The 24,601-nt window shown below is 42.8% G+C and overlaps 4 protein-coding genes across 7 annotated transcripts; 3 read left to right on the forward strand and 1 right to left on the reverse strand.

Moving 5' to 3' along the window:
- Positions 1-464: 464 nt before the first annotated feature.
- On the reverse strand, positions 465-2,980 carry cks1b (CDC28 protein kinase regulatory subunit 1B). Its single transcript, XM_068575581.1, has 4 exons — positions 2,885-2,980; positions 2,593-2,660; positions 2,283-2,410; positions 465-1,751 (listed from the first exon to the last, which is right to left on the reverse strand). Exons 2-4 carry the CDS (start codon positions 2,649-2,651, stop codon positions 1,702-1,704), a joined length of 237 nt encoding a protein of 78 aa, XP_068431682.1. The 5' UTR covers positions 2,652-2,660; positions 2,885-2,980; the 3' UTR covers positions 465-1,701.
- Positions 2,981-4,157: 1,177 nt separating this feature from the next.
- pbxip1a (pre-B-cell leukemia homeobox interacting protein 1a) lies at positions 4,158-13,059 on the forward strand. Of its 4 annotated transcripts, none has more exons than XM_068575694.1 (10): positions 4,158-4,250; positions 5,047-5,174; positions 5,787-5,871; positions 6,008-6,063; positions 6,707-7,364; positions 8,289-8,522; positions 9,251-9,294; positions 9,438-9,533; positions 9,713-9,893; positions 10,151-13,059. In XM_068575694.1, the coding sequence occupies exons 2-10, from the start codon at positions 5,103-5,105 to the stop codon at positions 11,164-11,166; spliced, it is 2,442 nt and encodes an 813-aa protein (XP_068431795.1). In that variant the 5' UTR covers positions 4,158-4,250; positions 5,047-5,102; the 3' UTR covers positions 11,167-13,059. The 4 variants fall into 4 exon arrangements, with proteins under 4 accessions (XP_068431795.1, XP_068431796.1, XP_068431797.1 ...); XM_068575695.1 differs by having other exon boundaries at positions 4,158-4,245; XM_068575696.1 differs by lacking the exon at positions 4,158-4,250 and adding an exon at positions 4,357-4,480.
- Positions 13,060-13,962: 903 nt separating this feature from the next.
- Positions 13,963-15,434, forward strand: s100a11 (S100 calcium binding protein A11). Its single transcript, XM_068576190.1, is given in 5 exon segments — positions 13,963-13,996; positions 13,999-14,051; positions 14,054-14,074; positions 14,171-14,317; positions 15,206-15,434. Coding segments are annotated over 5 exon segments (390 nt in total). The 3' UTR covers positions 15,341-15,434.
- Positions 15,435-16,965: 1,531 nt separating this feature from the next.
- Positions 16,966-23,663, forward strand: s100u (S100 calcium binding protein U). Its single transcript, XM_068576305.1, has 3 exons — positions 16,966-17,100; positions 19,674-19,804; positions 20,156-23,663. The coding sequence occupies exons 2-3, from the start codon at positions 19,685-19,687 to the stop codon at positions 20,753-20,755; spliced, it is 720 nt and encodes a 239-aa protein (XP_068432406.1). The 5' UTR covers positions 16,966-17,100; positions 19,674-19,684; the 3' UTR covers positions 20,756-23,663.
- Positions 23,664-24,601: the final 938 nt, after the last annotated feature.

Consider the following 24,601-nt stretch of genomic DNA (forward strand, 5'->3'; position numbering starts at 1 on the left):
ATGTCATTAAACCTGCACAGCACGTGCGTCATAACTCATGGGATTTTGTCAGCGAGATCAATTTTGAAAACGGGCTGTGAGGACGAACACAGCGTGCAGTGATTCCAACACTTTTCAGTTTCCTTTTATTTTACTGACGGGATAGGAAACAGTGACGAGCAACAGCACATTTAAGAATGTCATGCTGCTCTCTGGTGGACTTGTGTTTGTGTCGCAATACATGATGAGATACACTCTAAAGCTGTACGAAAAAAGAAGAAAAGGGGTCAATTTTGAAGATAACTTGTATAACACCGTTATGTGAAGATTTCCATTTTGATGCAACCACATAATGTAATAGCACAACCTGGGGAATTATCAATTGCACACCGTCTGTCCTAAACCAGTATTAGTTAGTTTTCAGATTACCAAAAAAGGTACACAGATGTCATGTCGGTCATTTCATTTAAAGACTAAATGCATCATCACTTTGCATTGATTCTTTTAATAATTCTGAAGGTAGAACAGCGCTATACCTACACATTATAAAAATAAATTCAGTCAGATAGTGAACAAAAGCAAACCTTACAAACAAGGCACGAGTTCAAAGAACAATTATTCAAGGCAAAGTGTGAGCCTCAGTGACAGCAGAGCAGCTCAGTATGTGGTAGTACAAAAAAAACAGAGACAGACAGTAAACACAAACATGTCAGAGTGGATGCAAGTACTCACGATTAAGACAGTGAAAACAAGTGCCTTAATAAAGCAATAGTATTCAACATCACAATCTGAAAGTAATGCTCCAACGTCCCATTCTAGGGTCTAGATTTCTTTTCTTCTTTCTGTAAGAGCTTTTTTGGGTAGTGTCTGCCGCCAACCACCTTTCCCCCAAATTGTCATTTTTCTATGCATTTTCATGATGCGTCAATTGGCTTGGTATTTTGGCCCCAAAGCAAAGATTTAAAAGTTTCCATTTATTTCAGAAAGGGCAACACATTCATAAATACTGAGCAGCTCACAGGTACAATCAGAGCCATCCAAAATATTTGTATCAAAGTAGAGCAAAACTATAATAACATGTTCTTATGACGGGGAGAAAGGATTCAAACTAGTTAAGAGGTGACTCTTCGCTGTGCGGCTTTTCATGTACATGACAAAAAGTGTTAAATGCCAATTTACAGTATCATTTAAACCGAGCAGCACCATGTCACTTAAAGCCGCATTTCGATGTTTCAGAGTCAAACTTTAAATCAGGATAATCCAGCTATTCTGTCTGGCTTGCTTGAGACCCGAGCCTGAACCAGAAAACACTCTGTGAAGAGCCACTCAAATGTTTGAACAAGTTTCACTCCCCACATCTTTTAACAATTTGTTCTAAAAAGCTGGAATATCCAAGCAGGTTCAGCACGTTTGACAGATAGGCTTCAGTCAAAAAGACACTGAGCCGATTAGAAGGTTTTCTGGCAGACGACGTGTCGCTGTTATCGCATGAAGAGGTCTTTGCTTGAGGTGGGTGATGTTTTTTTTCCTTCATCGCATACTCCATTCCACAACCACTGTTCATTCATGTCATAGTCCTTGTCCAAGTTCAACATGATCAGCCTAAAACACAAGTCACCTACCACACAAGAGTTTGGCAATCTAACAGCATGATCCCCGTTTTGATGAGTTGATCTGTGGCAAGTAGGACTGATCTTCCAAGAACTTGGAGTTTCTCTCCCTTTATGCCTTTTGGCAGGGAAGAGGGCGCCGGAACAGCAAAATGTGTGGCTCTGGAGGGGGTGGGAGAACAGAGTACACAGTATATAAAGCAGAGATAATGATACTTATTGTGATGCTTTGATTCTTCCTGGGGGAAAATGACTCTTGTGACGCTTTCTTTGTTTAATAAAAAAGGGTGGCGCTTGGTTCCAAACTTGCTTTTCACTAAATCTATTAAAAAGGTTAAACATTTCAAAAATAAGAAAGTGCAAGTTGAACCGTTTTAAAATGGGCAGATATATGTTCAGTAAACGCTAATTAGCGACGCAGTCATCAGCATTGTTTCATGTTAGTTTCTGTTCACACTTTTTGGAATACATATTCAGCGTACGACAACTCTAAACCATAACGGTCGCTCACAGTAAGTGTGCACTGCAGTCAAAAAGCTAATTGAAAACACTCAATTATCTACACTTTATATACTTTTGCTGAATGTCAACATTGTTCTTTAGACTAGAATCCCATTTTTACCCTTAATCTGAATCAAAGTCTTGGCCATGCCTATTGATTGAGACATGATCCCTGGAAACAAGATGAAATACCTGGCTGGTGGATCATGTAATGAACCCATCCTTGGCTCTGCTGGACCCCCAGGTTCCTCCACTCGGTCTCCGACATCAAATGGGTCTTGGGTACCCGCTTTGCAATGTCTTTGGGGAGCATTACATGTCTGTAGAAAGCGAGGGCGGATAATAACAAGATCAACGTTTCTGATCAAAATGACTATGACGTAGCGTGTTACACAACTGGTGACCGTTTTTGTACAATGTCTCCTCGCGAACGCCCTTAGAAGTTAACGTTGACACGCTGGCAAAGTAAGTTTGAAGCTGGATAAACACGAGTCATACACACCTGTACTCGTATTTTTCATCGTCATATTTATCAGAGTAGTAGATCTGTTTGTGAGACATGGTGGAGCACTGTTGGAAAGACATGAAACATTAGTAGGTATACACACATTAAAAATACGTCAAATTGAACATATTTAGAGGACAGCGTGACAGCCGATTTTAGCTCGCGTGGCTAACAGTGAAGCTAACGTCGCCCAAGTTAGCCGGAGAACCACCGTTATCTTTGACAAGTTACGTAAAGTCAAACTAGTTTCTACTTGACTGTGACGCAATGAACGGGGCTTCAGAATTACCTTATTTGATTGTCAAAGTATCCTGATAAGAAACGGCTAATTATTCCTGATGTTTTTAAGTCCAACAATTACAGGATGTTCTCCCCTCTTTGTTTCCCTCTCGAATGTTTGCTAGCCCGCTTTTCACCGTTCAAATAGACCTCGTCACATCCTATTGGTCGAGCCATCGGACTAACTCTCTTGCCATTGGTCGGTTCAATATGTCGCAGTAAATTGTCGTAATGCTACGCGGTCTTCTAATTGGTCAGCGTGGTAGGAAAAAAAACCCAGTGCATGTAACTTCCTGGAAGTTTCACAAATCCAAACTGAACATACTTTAATGTCATTGCCTAACCAGTGACTCACAGCATTTTACTGTCTTATCATGTGTACATTCCCAGTGTCTTTTTTGACTATGGATTTATTATAAGACACCTTACACCACCTTTCAGATTATTTACTTTTTTATTATTTTACTTCTCAAAATAATATATTAATCATATTTCTTAATTCATCTACCATGATCTACACACAAAAGATGTGAAACAGAGAGAAATATAAATCTATGGCATATTTTAATACATGCTTGTTTATCCTTAAGCATAAACTATACGCATAAGAAATAAAAGCTTATTTTTAAAATAACACTAAAAAAAATCATCAAAGTAGACAGTCTACGACTGTAATGACATCACAAGGGATATAACTTAATTGCATGTCACTGATGAGATAGCCAGATGTAAAATTCTGCTTACACATTAATGCATCATGCTAATACAATATCTCATAATTAGTGGCCATGCTCTTACTTTTTACTTCCACTTATAGTTTTACAAAATGTGGCTTTTACAGACTAAACACTTTACAGACTGTATATTTGGAGAAAACAGGAGCAAGATGATGAAATTGATAGCTAAACTGGAGCAATGGGAGTAGAAGGGTTTTCCACTCTGGTAAGTACCGCAGTTCAAATATAGCTTTGCAGACGTGTCAGTGTGCGGCTGGTCCCCTCTGCATATATATAGATGCACACGCATGCATCTTGAAGGATGGGTTCACACATGAAGTTGTATTATTAAAACTCAGGGCAAGGATCTGTGCTCATCACCTGCCACTTTCACCTGCGGAAGTCAATCAAGCTGGGCTGTGCGTCGTTATACCGACATCACTCTTCTCTCCGATTGGTCCAGCCTTGGTCAAGGGGCGGGATCTCCGCACTCCCTGCTGAAATCCCATTGGACGAAAGGTGCCTGTGGCGACGTGACGCAGCTTGGAATTCCCAAAGTTCCCAAGTTCATGGGAAGAGAGGAGCGTTGTTCATACTAAGAAACAAAACGTTTTCAAGGGGGGAAAAATACAGCAAGCGACTGAGGTGTAAACAAGTTGGGTAAATAAAACGTTTTCTTTGTGTTTAATCTGTGAAGGCCGAGCAGGTTGTGTGGAGCGCTCGCGAACAGCGGGGCCTAAGAACGCGGAAGAGTAGGAGTGGGAATGTTCATCCTTTGTTTACCATTTTGTGTGAACCCCGAATTCGGTTTCTACGAAAGTTATAGCCCCTCGTATTGTGTTTCCCATACGTGCTCAACAGAAGCTTATCGCACATAGTGTTGTCGACGCGTGAGTATTAACCGTTGTGTGCTCGTGTCTGGATTAAAGAGCTGATCGTGGCTGGGATTTGACCATTTTTGGTAATTTAACAGCCTCGCAGATTGACTTGATGGGGGGATCTGAATGAATGGTTGGCTGGAAATAGCAGCGGCGATGAAAACAGTCGGGAGATCTCTATTTCTTCTAACTGAACCCTTTTCTTAAACTGCGCAGCAGTATATTATGGACGCCAACACAGCGTTACATAACTTGTATCAACGACAGTATGGTCTTTGCGCGGTGAATAAGGTGCCAAACTGTCACGTTATTGCATAATTATGTCCTCTTAGACTACAAATTGCGTGCTCGCCATCAAAATATGACGCATAATAAGACACACTTTGCCATTTTGTGTGTATTTCCATGTCCATAACTGTGCATATACTTATAACTTTGACTATTTGCCTATACCGACATCAACACACGTAGTCAGGACTATTACATCTGGATGATGTTAATTCCCACAAGGCATGTGCAGGGAATGCATCTGGCATGTTCAGTCAGTTGAGACACGTTGTTTCTGTCGTCGTCTGCAGAAAATCCTAAAGCTGAGTCTGCACCGTGCGGTGCCAAGTTGAGCCTGAAGGGGGCGATGTCTGACCACAGCAGCAGCACAGGCAGCACCGGCTCCTCGACCAACAGCTGGACCCTCCTCTCCCCCGAGGTATGACTCGGGAAAAATTAAAACGTGAAGCTCTGGAATGCCTGGCTAATAATTTGAAGGATAGTTATTTTTCTTTTCTCACGAATCCACGTTCATTTAAAAATATGGCATGTCCACAATGATACATGTGTGGCAAATGTATTTTATCTCTGTGTGCAAGTAGTGTGCATGTCTGACCTTTTGGTAAACCAATTTCAACCACCAAAACAGTTCAGCCACATGAGTAAAGTTATGTTTTCACAAGACATGTGAAGAATTTCTAAAATCAAGGATTCCAGTTTTCTCTTTACACTTGTGCCTAATGACAATGGTGCCGTGTTATATAGAGAGCTGAAATAGTTCTGCAAACTCTGATGAAACACATGAGTATGTCTCATATGCAAAAGTGAATTTAAGAAATGATGTAATATTGAGAAAATGACCTCAGTCTCCAGAGAGTTAAGACATAAGGCATTAAGGCCAAAACAATGTATATGGTATATATGTATAGTAATTGCATTATGCTGTGCATCCCCCTGTTTAGGGGTTACGGTAGATGTCAAAGTCAGTATTTAGGTGTTAATGTAAAAGTTTGTCGAAAGCTTGATCTCCCTGTATTGTCTGGCTCCACAGGAGGCTGCTGTTGAGACTGTCGGGCCAGTAGATGACGGCACTGAGAGCCTGGGTGACGTCCCGAGTCTCTCTGAGGATGTGACAGGTATTGACGAGTCAAGATCTCTGGCTGCTGGCTAGGGTTGTGACCTAAATCAACATTTGAGGCAGAAATACGCTGCTTTCAAACCTATTCTTTGGTTTGTTATTTTAGTGTTGACATTGTGTGAATGTTGTTTCAGGAGCTGCTGCAAGCGACATTCCAGTAGAAACTGTCCTGTCTGAAGAAGGCCATCAGGTTGGTACGCAATACACTATGCAATAAACCAGTCAAGGCATAAATTAGACCATTAAGCAATGTCAAAATCCCCACACAGCATATTTATATTGTAAACGCCAGATATGGTACATTTTTATGGTGATTTAAACCAAAAAATTGTACAGACAATGTGACAGTATTCATTTCCAGCATAAGTGCTTTTCAGATCTGTAACATCAACTTTATATAACCCAACTAAGTTGCTAGTTCCTCACAATCTATCAGTTCCTTCCACAGTTAGCCTTTTTGCACCTGTGTTGAAGAACCACACAGGGTGAAATGTGTCATATGAGCAGTGGAGGTGCACTGTATAGCCTCAGTAGAGTGTGATGGGTTTTCAGTTGTACAACTGCCTCAGTCTTGCTATGTCAATGTCTACTCTCAATATTAATTTGAGAAGTAGAGACCTCCTGAAAACGTCACTCCGGGCAACAAAGGAAGTCATTAAACGATAGAGAAGTACTGGAGACAATGCAGACTGAGGGAAAATGGATGCGCTAAAAAACTAAATCGTAGCACTTCATCTCAAAAAAACACGGTGATTGCAATAAAGGTCACAAAAAAGATGATATCAAAAAAGTATTAACAGGCAACTTCTTGTCCTTACTCCCTCCATGTCTAGGTGTGTCAAGAGAGCTCTCCAGAGTCCAGTGAGGGTGCCATCCCGTCTAGTCCAACCAGGATGAGTCCCCTCCCACCCAAACTTCTCGATCCTCCAGACTTGGAGCTGGAGAGTCAGCCTCCCATCATCCATGACATCGTAACCAGCTCACCGAGTGACAATGAGCACCTCGGAGCCACACCCTTTGTCACCAACATAGATTTGGGGGCTCTGCTTGATATTACTGTCGTGGATCTCCTGACAGAGGAGTCTGAGGAGTCCTGCTCCACTCCTCCTCTGACTGAGATCCACGCTGCTACAGAACAAATGCTTGACACGTCTGCTGACATTGGGCCGAGTCCTGTCTTCGCTGCTGAACCGGAGTTCAACGTCTCCACAGAAACCCTTACAGCCACGGATGCTCCCTCTCTTGTTGATGCCGATATCAGCGTCGCTCCAGAGAGTACTGAGCAACCGAGCCAAGTTCCAGAGAGCCTGGTGACAGAGAGTCCCATCAATGATCGTCCTGCACCAGAAACTGTTGGTTCAGTAAAGGCAGAGGAAGAGGAGGAGGAGGCGGCTGTGGAAATGGAGGCGATGGAGCCGCCTGAGACAGTGACCCAGTATGAGAGAGAACAGGAAGAAGAAGAACAACAGCAAGAAGAAGAAGAAAAAGAAGGTATATGATAAATCTACAGGGATATGTATGATGATCTATGCATCAAATCAGGCAGTGTAACTGGAGATCACTTAGAGGTAGGTCGTTAGTAATCAATATCAGCTTCAAAAAATACTTCAAATGAAACAATGAGATATAGAAAAAGCACTTATCTCCAGACAAAAATAGGATGGGAACCACTGTTCTAAAAGAAAACAGGATACATTCACACTGATTTCTCCTTAACATATATACTTAAGTTAAAAGACAAAATGTCTCTTCCCTCGTTTAGCTGCCCCTACAGACGGCAGTCAAACTTTGTTATGTTACCATAAACCAACCACAACACATGCCCCAGGGAAGTCTTGCGCCTCGCTGGATACACAGCCCGGAGCAAAGTAAGTGGTTGCAATTAGCACCAGTCGGTGGAAACAGAAAATGAGAATCTTTTTGGAGAAGATTTGGATAACATGTGTCTTATCTGTGTCAGGCAAGCATCTGGAAAACGATTCATCAGTATGACAGGGAGGCGTAAACCCCGCTGAGAAAATGAAGAAACCCCCATGCATGAAATTACTGCCTTTGTAATTTAGAGAGAAGATGTCATCCATTTCCTCGAGCAGCACCGACTTATCTGTCTTTGTTGTGTACAAACTGTTTACACACCGTAAAGTTATACAGTTCATGTTTTCACTTATGCTTTGGTATCTTGTGTGAGGCATTTTGCCAGGGGATAATTATGGACATTTTGATTCCGACACTTTTGTCGCCACAGATGTTGAAATGATTTGTTAAAGTGAAACAGGACCACATTTGAATACTTGTGGTTTGACTTCAGGCTCCGTACCATCATCTTTCTCAAGAAGGCATTATGAAATGTGCGACCCTCTGCTGTGTTTCATGTCCGGCATGTCTTTTTCCTCTCATTTATTCTCCCTCCTGTAGAACAATCCAGCACTTTTGAATTGGGCGACACGTGCAGCTTTGATGATGGACTGAGGAGGAGGAATGCCCCTTCCTTCGAGTCCCCAAGGACAAGAACGTCCGATGAGGAAGACGACGAAGAGGAAGTGGAGTTTAAGCTGGCAGAGAAAAAGGATGAAAAGCCATGGTTCTCCTTGAACAAATGCATTGTGGGTTCTCTGATCCTGCTCTTCTTAGGTTCCCTCTTCCTCTCAGGTGAGTTCCTCTAGCACATCACAAAGCCTGCTGGCCTGCTTCTGCTTTTCATAGTCGGATACAGTACGAGGCACAGTTACCATCGTTAGCAGTAAGATTGAAACCATGCTTATGACATTTATGAACAATTAAATCTCCTTTTATCTTAGGAACTGTGCACATGTTTGCAACTGAGGTTTATTGTAAATGTTGTCCATGAATTACATTCATAAGTTACATATTAAACATTTGGTAATTTCACATTGCCACTACGAATTACATAAGCACATGTATTGGCAGCTGTCTGCAGTAGATGGATGTCTGTTTTTAGATCTTGCTGACTAAGCTGTACTATGTCAACAGTACTGAGACTAGCTGGCTAATGCTCAGTAGCTTGTCCAAGCACTTATCTGGCCTGACACTTCATGCAGTAGCAGCAAAAAATGGCAGATAAAACACCCTCTGAATTGTACAATAACACTTGTCATCACGATTTAAAAGGACTGACTGGGTGTTTATGATGCAGCAGTTGAGGAAACTCCTGGCAATTTGCTTGGTTAGGCTAAATATCTCACACTGCTCTTTTAATTTTTAATGAAGCGTTTTTGTGGACAAGTAGTCCCTGTGCTCATAAAGTGCACTTCACAACAGAAGCATCTGTTGCGGTTGTGAGACAGCTGGTCAGCTGTGTGTCAAGAGTTCCTGTTGTGCGACATGTGTGAAAGATGTGTTGTTTTCTTATCTGACAGGTGACTTTGACGCCTCTGAACTCAGTGATGGAGAACAAAACCAGGTTTGTTCCTGCCATCTCTCACTGTTTTGTGTCTACATTGTAGTATTTAAGAAAACTTGAGTCTTAAAACCTAGAAGACACAGGCTTAAGACAGAATTATTTCAAAATGTTTTTTATTCATTTGCCAATGATTTTCGATCCAGGACTGGCTTAGCAGCGATCCACAGGATATGAAAGAGCTATTGGATAAACTGACACAGGAAAACCAGCAGATCGCTCAGCTGGAGGCTCAACTACAGGTCAGTATACCAGTTACACTGATGTTAATGATGTCATTTGACCCTTTCATGATGTTGTAATGCACTGCAATGCACACACAGTATGTTTTCTACAAACATTATAGACTATTGTCCTAAGATCGGACTCTGACAGGGACACTTCTGCATTGGGAACATCCTCATTTATTTTTATTCTTCAGGCTCAGAAAGAAGAACTGGACTCAGCGCTGAAAGCCGTCGCAGCAAGCGGTGATGAAAAGGGTGAGGCAGACCTGGAAAAGGAAAACGTCAAGCTGAAGGAGGAGCTGTTATCTCTGCCTGAGCTGAAGAAAGAGCTGGAGACTCTGAGGTCCAGAGTGACCGAACTCAGCCAGCTCTCAGGTAGGATGAAATGAAAATTACTTTATTAATCCACAAGGAGAATTTTTTTTTACATTTTTTAGGATGTGACAAACAAGAAGTGAATCATATTGGATGACATCTGTGCTGCAATATGATTATTTAATTATGTATTAAAACGACAATGCACAGTACCGTGATATAGAATGGATTCCGGCGAAGAGTGCTGATCGTTTGACCTTTCTAATTTAACTAACTACCAAACTTATCATAACTTTGATATCTTGTATTCTTTACAGCCAATCAAGAAAGGCTCCCTGCTACCTCAAGCTCTGGCCCTCAGTCGGGTGCCAAGGATGGTCAGAGTAAGGAGGAAGCTGCTGGACTGGAGAGCAGGAAGGACACAAATAAAGAAGGAGGAATGCTGAAGGAAGAACTCCAGAGGCAGAAAGTTCTTCTGGAGGAGAGCAAGAAGAGACTGCAAGGGATGAAGAAAGATGGCGGCGACAGGAAACGCGTGAGGGATAGTTTGGAGGAGATCCAGAAGAAGCTTTCTGAACAAGTTGAGAGGTGGGGGAAGAAGAAGCCGCAAGAGTCCAAATGGAAAGGGAACAAGGGCAAAAACAATGAGCGGGACCACTGGAAGAAAGAGGTCAAGAAGGAGTGGAAGCACAGCAAAGAGGGAGGATGGAGAGACAAAGAAGAGAAGAAAGAGAAGGAGTGGAAGTCTCCGAAGCAGAACTCTCACAAAGAGGCGTGGAGGAAACACCAGGACGAGTGGGAGAGGAAGAAGGACGAGCGCAGAGTGGACAGAGAGGACAGGAGGAAGGAGAAGCCGTGGCACAGCCGGCCTGGTAAGAACTCCCACGACCAGCATCATCACCACCAGCAGCCCCGTCAGCCCCACCAGTACAAACACAACGACTTCTGGAGGGACCAAGAGCAGAAGCTCAGACGCAACGTCCGGCCCCAGCTGGGCTGCAGCTCCGTGGAGGACTGCGCCAGCAAAGAGGGGCTCTACTCGGTGGAGCTGCCCGAGTTTGAGGAACTGCTGGAGGGCTACCTGAGCAAGCTCGAAGGATCCTCGTCCGAGAGCAAAGACAGGATCAGGAAGCTGACGGCGGAGTTCTTCGAGGACGGCGGGTTCATCCACGACAGGGTTCTCTTCAGTGACTTTGTTGAGGACGTGGCGGACATTCTGGAGGACATGGTGGACGTTTTGGAGGAGGGCGGACACAAGGACGACGACTCCCTGGAGCGGGAGATGGAGGAGTTTGAACGAGAGGCCCTGTGGAAGTTTGCAGCCGCAGTTTAAATGGACATGGCTGGAAAAGGAGGGAAATAAAACCCTATAGGATACAGCACAAATGGTGGTTTTATATGACATTTCTTGCCTACATTCTTCTCTTCAGAGCTGTAATTGTAGTAGCTTCTGGCACAGAGTGGTCGTGCCTCTCATACATGTCCCTCTGAGTCTTTTGATTATAAGCTAGACTTGGACTGAGCTGTCATTACCTACCTCTGTCAGGTCATGCCGCCTCATGCAAGGTCCTTCAGTAATGTGTTGTGTGGTTTTTTTCATGTGCTCAATAGTGTTTTCTTAATATGTAGTGCATGTTGCAGTTCACCATGTAAATTCCAATTGATAATATTTAGAACAGACACAAAAAAACAGGGCTTTAAGCAGATGGGATTTGCACAGAGGATTCTGTTGCGCAATGGTTAAATAGATTCAGATCATTCATATGGTACATGAGTGTTGATGTTGCATTACTCCTCGGTCATTTGACTGTGTGAACTCAACCTGCCGTTTCTCGGAGCAGGTTAAGACAAATGCCGAGGGATTTCTCTCGGAGATAAGAACCGGATCAGGTTCGACTGGTTTTGCGTCAGCAGCTCTTTAGTAGATCTGGGCAAACGCACACAGAGTGCTGTTTGAGAGCCCTCAGCGTTTGGCATCTAGATGTGACAGACTTCTCAACCCCCAACTCCCAACTGTCAGTTGACTGTATTTGTGCTGAACAACCATGGGAACTGGTTTGGGAAATGTCAGAGCTGCTTGAAAAAGAAAAGCAATAAGACAAAGTGAGACTAGCTAAATCAATAGGAGTGCTAAAACACGTTAGTGCTTTTCAGAAACATTCACATTTACAGCAAAATCTTTTTTTTTTTCTCATGTTTTTTTAGAAAAATTGTTATCTTCAGTAGTGTTGTAATGTAGCCGTGGGGACCGCTAACACATGATCTGCATATACTGGGTATCCCAGAGCAAAAGAGTTACTACACCTTAAATGAGATTGGCAACCAAACCGGTAAATATTTTATTATCCCTTTTTCTCTCAAGTAATTAGTTAAAAATGAAAAAGCAAAAATGTGTAAACTACTTTAAATGAGCCAGGCCAAAGGTTAAAAAAAAAGATGAAGCAAAGTCCCTAAGTATTGCAGACCTGCTCCCCATTGTTGGCTAGTTCTTTGAGTTATTCTTTTGGTTTTGTGTTTTATCAGGTAGTCCTATTCGACCCCCTTTAGGTGGATGTGAAGTTAAAGTCGACAGATTGTGATTGTTGGTTCTCATGTTTCAGTGATTGAGAGAAGCTTTGGAGTGTTTCATGTTTATTTATTCTGTCAGTACACTGAAACTCTTCTCCTTCTTTCGAGAGACTTTGACCCGGGCCATACACGCTGGATGTGGAAATGGAGAAGTGGTTTGCTTTTTTTTTTCCCCAAATATTTAGTTTGCCAGCTACTGCTTATGTGCCTTTATTATTAATAATAATATCTTCAAGGTCTAGGTTTAATTTGCTTCTGCAAGGTAAAGAAGAAAACAAGTTTACACAGCTTGAAATTTGACTGCTGTTTAGGACAGACTGAATGTCACAGGGTTCACACATCAAGTGTGGAAGGTGTTTTTGTTCAAAGTTCTCTGGAACAATTTTATTTAAAACTTTTTTTTAGACCAAAGCTATTGGGAGAAGGCTCAATTTCAACAGATGAATCATTAAACAAATCACATTTATAAACGTTTAATCAATATTTGAGGAGTATTTCTGTCTTTGTGGGACGACTTAATGCTCACTCGCTCAGATGCATGTAATTGATCCTTGGACAAATGTATTGAAAAATTTGGCCATTTTTTTTGTATTTGTTCATCAGTTATGTCCTCTTCAAGGAAGTCAGTGTTAAGTTCAATAAAATGTTCACCATTAAATGTAGTTTGTCTTTATTGAAAAGCTTGAGTTAATTCATGTATTACATGCAGACATTAGATCATCACATGATACACTCCTCGCTTCAGAACAGGTTGTTTTGACTTCACTGTACAATGATACCCATGTGCGGCTTTCTGTCTGACTCACTCTCTGACAGAAAGTGGAAGTGTTGGCATGACAGGCATCTTTTATAGCAGCTATGATGTCGAACTAAAATATTTACATCTAGATTAAATACTTTCTCTGAGCCTGTGCGTGATACATGAACCAACCGGTGAGTCACTGACCTGATACGAGAACGAGAATGTAAGCAATAAGGAAGAACAATCAGTCAGTGTGAAGCCGCAGACAGAAAGATGGACATTCCTGTAATCCTACAAGTCGCCATACACACGTTTCTGTCGGCTTTTTATCTCCAGGATTTCTTCTGGAGCTGGTTCCAAAGAAAAAAAAACCGTATGAAAACACTGCATGCAGGGATCTTCACACCATCATCCATCATCCTGAAAATGCAATCAAATCAAAGTCACCATTCATGTCTCTTCCACACACGTCGACTCCTGTAATTGGAAAGAGTTCCACATGAGACCAACATGTGTTTTCCTGAATGCCATATCATTGGAGTCATGTTTTGTATAAACTAATAACTGCTTAGGCATGCATGATTCAGCCACTTGATTAAAACGGCCTGACAGAGATCCTTACTCTGCAAACAGACTGCAGAGAGGTTTTGTGCTATCATCAGTACAAATTTGCCCTTCATATGACAGAGTGGCAGGCTTTCTTTTTTATTTGTGTGTGTGTGTGTGTGTGTCTGTGTGCAAATTTGAGTGGAAATTAGGCAGAGATAAGGCCAGCCCGCTGGATGGGGGAGAAGAGGGCAGGTTGAGTGTTTTCCGCTGATGTGTGCATCAGAGAGCGGGGATGAAGCGTATATATAGGTGATGGTCAGAGTGGAGGGACAAGGCTCTGGGTACCAGCTGTGACACATAACCCAGCATCTCAACTCCAAAGGTGAGTGACCACAGCCACTGGTTTTCAGCACAATGGGACTCATCCCTTCCGTGAAAGGCGTTTGTTGAGGCCGTCGTTTCTCTCTTTGCTCTGCAGGTCTCCGCACAAACCATCATGGAAGCTGCCATCTGCACCATTGTCACCCAGTTCAAGACGTACGCTGGGAAAGACGGGTCCTCCAGCACCCTGAGCAAAGAGGAATTCCAAACCATGGTGATCTCCCAGCTGCCCAACTATGTCAAGGTAAATCTCAGGAGTTCTTCTGAGCCACTTTACTTGCTGATTCCTATCAATTTTATATCTGACACTACAGATAGATATCAAAGACACTGTTTATGATGCTACATGTCTACAGGCTCTTCCGGTAGCACTGCTCTGTTATTCACGTGTGGTTATATTGATTAGACATGTGACTCTTCATCCTTAGCTGTACATACTGTCTCTTAAGAATCAACATCTTCATCATCATGTAAAATGTACTTACTCACTCTGTATTTGTGCCATGTTACGCTGTTTGTTAGTGCATGACATGTCATCATGAGGTCTCCCGCTGCAGCATGTAAAACAATATATACTGACGCAGCTGAAGCTAATTATTTCATGTCAATCAACCAGTTATCGTTTCCCATTACATATTAAATGTAATATAAAATATACATTTTAGTATGATATGATGTCCAACGTGCAGTAATGTATTAACATAACTTGGAAGTTGTCTGTGGAAAAGAATGTATTTAAAATATAGTGGCACAAAAGGAAGGGAAGCAAGCAAATATCATATTTGATGAGCAAACTTTTAATAAAGTAACTTGTGATGATGATGATCATGATTAACCGAATATGTATGTGAGCGTAATGTTGGAGGGTGCCTCTATGAAAGTGTAATGGAAATAATCAGAAATAGAAGTCAGAAAGTGCAACATATGGTACAATTTAACATCAAACACAATAACTGCTTTCATCATCAGGAAACGAGGTGTGACTGTAAATGACTTTGACCTTCAGTTATATTTGTTGCTAGACTCCACCATTAGGTGGCAGGACAGTCTTTGCAGAGCAGGCTGGTTGATGTTGCACCTCAAGGTGAGCTCATTGTGATCAGGGTCTCTTCCTCTCTCCGATCACCCGCAGAACGCCAGCGATCCCGGGGCCATCGAGCAGCTCATGGGCTCGCTGGATGAAAACAACGACGGGGAGCTGAATTTCTCCGAGTTCTGGCAGCTCATTGGAAAGCTGGCGAGCAAACAGGGAGGCTTCTGCCAGTAGAGAGCCTGCCTTCGTCTGTCAAGTGTGGGCTTTGAGCAGATTGCGCAACACCAATGAACCCCAATTGAAGCTGTCAAATCAAAGGCATTCGAATGCTTTCATCACCCCACCAGTGCCACATGTGTAACTCTTTAGTTAACCATCTTGTGAATGCAGGGAACTATGAATTAAAGGCTTCATTGTCTTGAACCCTCAGCCTCCGACACTGTCTCCTGTCATTCATTCACCACATTATATGATGTCCAGGCACCCACATTTGAGCACGAGGGAGTGTATTACAGCCTTTATTTAAGGGCCCTGTAATCCTATATGCGTTACTGCCGCCACAAATAGACCATCCAGACCATATCTTGTTCCATAGAGCTTCATAAAGCTGTACAAAGCCGCCTGTCCAACCGTCAAGGCTGTCACTGTCTGTCCCTGAGGCCTCAGTGGACTGTGTAATGTGTGGACCAAATACACCCCATTGTGTTTGGGACATATGAAGCTCTGTAGTTTCATTTGCATTGTCCTTGTTTAACTATTAATTATTGGTGTTACAGGGTCACTTTGTCTCCATTCTGATGTCCACAGTGGAGTTATGTGTGCTGGCTAGCTCCCCAGCAGTTTAATAGCCTGCACGCCCGCTTTAATTCTGTAAATGAGTGACGGTGCTCCTCGCTCATTTTAAAAACGCAGATCTTTCGACAGATAACACAATGTGACCTTTGTATCCAAATTACACATGCTCAGGTGCCAGTGTGGGAGGAGCGGCCCAGAGTCAGCGGCGTTAAACTGAGAGACAATGAGAGCAGGATGTCCATCAGTGAAGGTGTGTGTACTGTTTGTGTGGGCAAGTCATGTTAGTGGGCTGTCAAGAGCTTTCCCAGACATGCCTGGATCTCCCTTAGCAGTAGTGAGGCTTCATTTAAATGTATTGAAATGTTTTTTTTTTAAATCTTAAGATTCTGGCAAGACTGCTTTACCTCTTGCAGCACTTTTGCCCCCCACACTGGCTTTAGTATTTTCACCCAAGATTCTTTTTACGCTCATATTTCTCAAAAAGTGTCAGATGGGAACAGCTCAGCCCTCCAACAGACAAAATCAAAGTCTCTTTATAGTTGAAAACAGGGGTGTAGGTCATGTTTGTTGCTTTTGTTGGTGCAAAACATACGTGCATGTTGTATTTGTGACACATCTATGAGACACGCAGATTTGTTAAAAACAATGATTTGAAAACATCTTTCCTAAAATGTGCTGTAAGATCATAGATCCAGCTTCAACGTGTTTTTCTGCGTCTTCACTTAATAAGTGAAATACTTTGGAAAGCCACCGAGCCTCACAGATGAAATAAAACCCGCCCGCCTCGTCTCCTCGTCCCCGCTGATGAAGCCTCCAAAGCCACAAAGTTGGCGTGAAACTGTGCTAATCACACATGACGTGAACCGGCTGGCACATGAGACAAAGATAATTCCAATAAAAACAAAAGTAAAACTGTTTTGATACACTTTCGCTCCCTTTTCCTGCGAGTTGCAGCCGCGCTCGTCCACGTTTCCCACTGCTCCATCTGACTCTTCCAGGTACACGCCCTTTGACTTGTCAGGGGGAAAAGTTTTAGGAAAAGAAAAAAAGAAAAGCGCCTAAATCACGGAAGAGATTCTGCTGTCCTACTAGTTTGGCAAGTTCTCTAGGCTGAAAGAGGCGTAGAAAGGCGGAGAAGAGAGCAGAAACTCAAATTTGCGCACATTTATACACTTCAGTTGTCCCGCAGACGCTAAACGGTGAGTCCAATGCGTCTTTCTGCATTCTTTTACGTTGTGTTTGTTCATCGGGGTTTTTTTTTTTTTTTTTTTTGCCACGTTTCGATACTCTTGCGAGAGCCATCCCATGAAACTTGGCCACGGTGTGACTTCAGCGCGGTTCCAATGACTCCCGCCCGCAGAAGTGTTTAGGCTCACGTTGCCTCTTTATAAAGTAGAGTATATGGCGGTGTTTCTGCGTCTCTGGGCGGCTTTATTGCCGGTGTTTGATTGCCAACATGCTCTCGGAAAGATATTTGATATTTTGATGTAGATCAGTTGTCAGGTTGCCGATCAGTTGCAAACAGCCTATGAAAAATTGAACTGACTTGAGGTGACAGTATTTGAGCTTACGTGGTATATCCAGTGGGCATCCGGGTCGCGCGTAAGAGCGCAATTGTGCGCTAGAATCAAAGTTGTTTTTGTGCACAATATGCTTTATATACAAAGACAAGGATTGTATCCGCCTGTCTTGGTGGTCGGGTATTTGGTGCAGCTGTGTCGTTTGCGACAACTTCATTGTTAAATAATTCAAACAGCTCATCGTGTTGATGGTGATGAGGCACACTGTATAGTGTTGCGCAACGCTCAATTGTCTGGCGTTTTCAACCCTATAGGAAGCGGGTGAGAGACAGACGATGTACGTCGGCTCACCGCAACTTACAGCCACAACCCAACTTGTTCCTCTGTTAATATTTGATGCCGCACACGAGCGGTAGTATTGCCATTACTCTGCGCACATACCGTATCACATTCGCCCGTGTGGAAACGCAATACTCCATCTCCTTTGGGCTCTGGAGGGAAACGGGAAACTTCTGGTTGTAGGCCTGTATATTTAATTATTTGAATTTGGGGCCTTTTCAGACAAAGTGGGTTGTCTTTGTTCTGTGGGTGCAGGTGAGGCAATTAATGTGTTGGAATTAGGGCACGTGTGTGTGTGGATTCTGTCCCACCACGATAATGGCCCCATATGGTGAATAATGAATGTGAGAATGGACAGAAAACGTCAATCTAAGAATAGAAGAAATGTCTTTGCTGAGTATTTTTGGACAGGACGTACCGAGGCCTTGTGTACTCTTGCTGAGGAGGGTGTGTCACCTGTGCAGGAAGAAGTCCCCTAAAGTGCCTCCAGAACACGGGCTGTGTGTGCAATATCACCAAAAACATGCTCTACAACAAAGGACGTTTTATTTTGTGAAGTGTCAAAATGACCCCTTTTTGAATCATTGTATTTCCATTCGAGCTGTATTGAACATCTGGTATTGTATGCTTGCTCTAATATATGCACACCTGTGGTTGTATTGTGAATGGGTCAGAGCCAAACAGTTAGAGATCAGTAGGTCAAATAGTGCAATCTGAGAGCGGCTGAGGTACATTTTATATTTGAATGGCCTTGTCTATGTTCTAGTGTCAGAGGTCTCCTGAGGCATGTGCCTTATTGGCTACATGTCTGCTTGCATTAGATGCATTGTTTGTCTGGAGGGTTCTATATGCACTTCAGTGATGGAGTTATGACGCTCAGCTGACACGAGCAAATACTATCTATACACTAATGAGTGTTTTTGTCGCCACTGTAAACTGTTGTTTGCTCTGCGGCATTTTAATACTGAAGCTGACGGACGAGTCGCCTTGAACATATCCGCTCACTGCTTTGGGGCAAACTAGCGCGGAGTTGGCCTGTAAATTCCTGTCTAAGTGATCTCCGCGGACAGCAATGAATGGAATTCTGGCAGCGCTGTGTCACATCCTGGCTTTTTTTTTTTTTACACTTGGAGCAAAATTACCTGTCGACCTCAACATTTATGTCCGTGTCTATATCTTAAATGATATGTGTGCAGGCATTTGCTGCTGGTGTGTACCAAAAGCACTGGAATTGTTTTGAAGCCTCATTGTCAAGCGGGTTTGTGTATATTTGTGTCCGACAGTGTGAGGGCTGTAGAAGAAGAAGAAAGAGCAGCTAGCAGGCAACGGAAGAGAGAGTGGCAACGGAAGAGAGAGTGGCACTGGAAGAGAGAGAGGCCGAGACAGCGAGACAGAGAGAGGGCAGAGCAAACAGGGACTAGGTAATCCCTTAGGTAACCTGAAGCCCAGTCCCCTCTGTAGCTTCAGTAGATCAGATGACCTATCAAAGATCAGAACTTCCATTGTGCATCACAGCTCGTCTCTCAATCAGACTCCCTCTCACCCTCTCCACTTATCTCGCGTCACCGTCCCTCCCTTATTGCGACTCTGGATTCAACACCTGAACCGAAAGGCCTCGCAGAGACACGAGGAGATCCGCTGTTTTATTTTCCACTGGATGTGCCCGTCACTTCAATGTGTTTGGAATCAGACCGCCCTGGAACTACCTGCCTTTCACCACATGCTACAGCAACAACATGTTTAATCACTAATGCCATGATCTATCTATCTATCTATCGATCTATCGATCTATCGATCTATCTATCTATCTATCTATCTATCTATCTATCTATCTATCTGTTGATATGTCTGTCTGTCGATGTATAGCTATCTGTCTATCTGACACCATTGTCTTGACCTCTTCCTTTTCCCAGACAGAGGAGTCATGGAGTCTGCGATTCAGACCATGGTGAAGGTCTTCATGAAGTCCACTAAAGGGAAGGAGAGTCTAGGACAGAGTCAATTCCAGAGCCTTGTCAAGAGCCAGCTCTCCAACATCCTTTCGGTTAGGAAACCTTCACTGAACCTTTTCTGAAATATTACTAACACTTGCATTATGTAACAACCTCACAGGGAACCATACAGTATGATCTTGCATTAGCACTGGCTAGTTTGAACCTTTTGAGAATTTTAACACAAGCATTGTGACCAATTGGTGGTGTAATATACAGCGGGTGAAAAGGGAAAAGTGATCCCTTATGATAGAATGACATTCATCAGCATCATAATGTAGATAGAGCCGCAGATAGAGGGTCATTTACTAATCATGTATGGTGATTTTCTCCGGTGGGAGTCCAGGTAGAGTTACTAATCATCATGCTTGATTGTCTCATGGTTGTTTGTGCCTACCGTCCAGGACACAGACAGCAAGGAGGCGGTCAAAAACATGGGCCATGGACTGGATGCCAACCAAGACGGCAAGGTCGGTTTTGAGGAGTACCTGAAGCTGGTCGGCTACCTGGCGGTGTCGCTCAGCGAGCAGCGCAGCCTCGCCAAAGAGGAGCCAGCCAAAGAGGAGCCTGCCGAAAAGGCTGCGCCCGAACCGGCGGTTTGTGCCACCGGTCCTGAAGCTACCGGTCCGGACAAAGAGGCGAAGAAGCCAGAAGCAAACGCAGAGGCAAAAGAGGAAGCAAAGCCGGAAGCAAACGCAGAGGCAAAGGAGGAAGCAAAGCCAGAGGCCAGTAATGATGCCAAAGTAGAAGCAGTTCCTGAAGTAAAGGTAGAAGAAAATGGAGGTGTAACGGTAGAATTAAAGTCAGAGGGTGAGACGCTGCCTGAGGCGGCAAAGGAAGAGGAGAAGAAAGCAATGGCGGCGGTAGATATGGAGGAAGCGGCGGCAGGAGTGGCCGTGTTGGTGAAACAAGACGAGATGATAGCGGAAATAGAAAAGGTGGAGAAAGCTGTAGATGTGGCTGGGGAAGAAGTGGAGAAGAAGATAGAGGAGGCAATCTCATAGGGGACTATCCAATCATTCAGTAAAACAAATAAAATCACACTACTCGCTTGCATACAACACTACACAGAACTCAGCATTAATGCCAACATAAGTTGGTAAACCACTAAAGATTTTCTTTTTTTAATTCATACAACCTTGAAATACAAAATATTGACAGAAGTTGAAAAACACTAAATGGCCAGCTCCAATCCTCATAAATGATATGTAACGGTAGAATAATTGCTTTGCACCACTACTTACCACTATGTTCATATGTACAGCATATGCATCCCACTATATAGCACATTTACCTCATGATACTACACTATGATAGCATGCAGATGTACACTATCATATGCATGCCATATCCCTGTGAAACGCTTACTGCAAAATATGATTTACCTGCAGCAGCCACACTGACGCACGTGACCAAAGTGTCACTGCAGTTAATGTTAAGTTTAAATAACGTCCTCGTCCCACTTTTATCTTAATCTGGCTCTCATCCTGAACTCCTCTACACTACTTATAACTCTGAGCTGATTTGGCATGACAATAAACACATTGTTTTGCTAAAGATTTGTATTGCTTCAACCCAAAATAATTGTCTACTCTGTCACTGCCCCACCTTTCTAGTCTTTGTAGGCTCTCTGTCTCTTTCTTTAATTTCTGTAATTGCCAAAGGGGTTAATTTCATGTATAGCATATTCCCTTCAGTTGTATTCATCCACAGATTAGATACTGGAAGATAAAGTGTGGCCCCATAGGCTAAATAATTAAGGTTCTTGAATGGAATCAACACCAAAGAACGCGTTAAAGTCAAATGGGAGCCGAGAATAGTTCCATGGGAGTGGACGGGTGACCAGAGGAGTCTGCCAGAGAAGGTGTTCATGCAACCTAATCCACCTGGATTAGAGCTGGCAGAAAAGAACAAGACAGCAAACACCAAGACAACAAACATCAAGAAGTAAAAACAAAAAGAAAATTAAAGAAGCCCATACCAGGTTCACCTGTTGGCAATTTTTATCTTATGTGCTTTACAATACAATTTGTGCATCTTAATTTGTTGCGTGTCTTTTAAACCATATGGCATTTAAATGTTATTGATCCATAATTATGCTGGATGGTACATTATCTGGAGCGACTCCTGGTACAACAGGGTGGGAGTGACAGAAACTTTGCTTTAAGGAAAAGAGCAAAGTGTTGCTTGTTGCTTCCTGCTTGTTTTAACACCAGTTGTTTAGGCTGTTGGTCCGTTACACCCTCTTACAGTTTAAAGACCCTGTTTGACCTGCAACTGGATCCTTGAGTCACAGGCATTGGGAAACCACTGGATTAGGCATTCGAGGGGTAACACACCCTGGGACACAAACAATTACATGAACGTAATCCCGGGCTCCACTGATCCTGCCCATCAGGCCAAGTGCTTTAAAAAAAAAAAAAAAAGAATACTGAGCCAGCTATATGAATCTTTGTGGTGTGATTATTTCCAACTACTACTACATAAGATGTTGCATGCTTTCAGAAACATATTTCCTACATTGTATTGCAATTATTGTGGCCAAATATTTAAGTTCGACATGGCCTCTTTGTATGTAACTTTTGAACCTAACTCTTTCTTGTTTGGACCACTATGGAGATCACTTGAAGACGTACTGCAATGTCACATTATATGCAATTTGTTAATTACAATTTAATGATTTGTAAGTTGTCTCCTCATAAATAATGCAGCCATGAGAAAAAGGCTCGCGTTGCAGGCCCTCTATGTTATATGTACCTGGCCAGCCGTGTCTTGCTGAAGGCGCACACATTTTGGGCACACTACCAAATGTGGACCGTATGCCCTGTAACAGCACCTGGCACTACAAACTGCTCTGCAGCAAAATGGGCAAAACAAATAAACCTGTGAGTCATGTGGTCACCCTGCCTCACTGCGACACTCCCATTGTAAATACTGTCTCATTTACACTCCCTCTGCTCAGCCTTTATACTTGTAGTACGCTGTGTTTCCTGCATGCTTTATTACTAACAAACATACTGCACATGTTGGGCTATTTAGTCTATATTATGATTTCCATCTATATTCCTCTTATATCAAATCGTTTTCTAAACATGGTACTTCCTGTGAATATCGGAGACATATCACACTCTTGCGTTATCTGCAGCCAGTTTTCTGTTCAACATGTACATTAACCAGACGTGTTGAGAGGCACGTCTTTGCTCTCAATTAATCATCATAAGCAAAATGATTTTTTTTTTAAAATAAACTGGATAAAGCATAATTCACTTTGCTGGCATTTCTTTAAAGACTTGCACAAGCAACATTTAGCGTGAAGTAGACCTGGATTAAATATATCTGTAAATGAATCTTTCGCAGCTAACGCTTTCTTTTTTAATCTATCTGGAAGTGCAGATAGACGGAGTGAACTCTGAACGCCAAGTTCTCTCAACAAAAAGATTGAACTGCCTCATAGTATGAACCCCACCCAGCCTTAACTCCATTAGATTAAAAACATGCTGGAACGAAACACATCAGATTTATGGCTGGGAGTGTTTGCAGGCAGATTTTCATTGACACATGAGTCCCATTCATTCTGTGATAAAGAAAGATAAAAGCCTGTGTCAAGAACCCTCCCAGCGGATATAAGAAGTGTATATACAAATATATGAATGTGCTTTGGGACAAAATGTCGGAGATAAGGGGGCCATTCCCAGGGTATTGTGCAGGCTCTCATCATCGTGCATTGATGTACTCTGTTTATTTCCTGTCCAGTACTGGAGGGTGTGTGAGCGTGTTCAGCAGCTGGATTCATTTCAGTCCGCTGTCATGTCCAGTAAACTCCACGTTGCTGGTATTTCCACTTCATACGCAATGCTGTATAATTTTTGCAAATTCCATGTAACATGTTTAACGGCTAATATTGAATAAAACTGTGACAATAACACATTTGTATTTATGTGGCCCAGTATATGCTTGCAAGAATACAGATATCTTGTATCTGTGTGTGCGTGTGTGTGTGTGTGATGGAGAGAAAGCACCTGCAAAGAAAAAGAGAGAGAAAAAGAGGGAGGATAGAGAAAGAGAACTATGTAAGAGGGTTTGGGGGGTGAGGAGAAAGGGGAGGAGAGAGGGGGGGCCAGGTGATATTTAAGACACGGGCAAACTCTCTCCCCATCCATCTCTGCCTTGGCTTTGTCCCCTGCACCTCTTCAAAGACAAAGAAGGCCGTCCATCAGCACTCAGGTAAGACAGACAGCTTGGGGGTTCTTCCCACTCCTTTCTCCTTCGCAGCTCATGGAGGTTCACTTGAAAAGTAGATTTAACACATTTTATCAGCTGTAACTGCAGCAAACAGCGGTGGATTCAAAACCCTTCAGAGCAGGGAGACACTGGATAGTGGGCGCTCAGCGGAGGACCACTGGAGTCCTTTCAACATCTTTTTTCTTGCCTTCTTTTGAAGCTTTGAGATGAGCATGACAGGAAATCTATACTTCAAGCAAGTGAAACCATGAGGTATTTTGTAGCGAAGCAATGTTGAGAAAACTGAATGAGAATACACTGGCGTTGATGTAGAATTAAGTATGTAAAATGTATGAATATCAACTATAAACATGGCAAGGATATACCAAACCATCGGTACATTGAACTGTGTGTTAACCAAACGTTCAACGTCACTCGTACCCTGACGTAGATATTGCTCCATCAACATGTTTACATAGTGCATATTCATTATAACCACACACTATATTGTGTTACTGACAGCTTTTTTCGTCTCCATGGTTCCCAATTGTCTCGTGTCAGGGAGTGAGACAGATGACCCCTATAGATTTTCCAGTTAGCCAGCTTTGGTGTCCACTGGCCTCCTCTTT

Source organism: Clinocottus analis, unplaced genomic scaffold (assembly GCF_023055335.1).
Source record: "Clinocottus analis isolate CAN_PGR_092001 unplaced genomic scaffold, fCliAna1.0.p SCAF_14, whole genome shotgun sequence".
NCBI lineage: Eukaryota > Metazoa > Chordata > Actinopteri > Perciformes > Cottidae > Clinocottus > Clinocottus analis.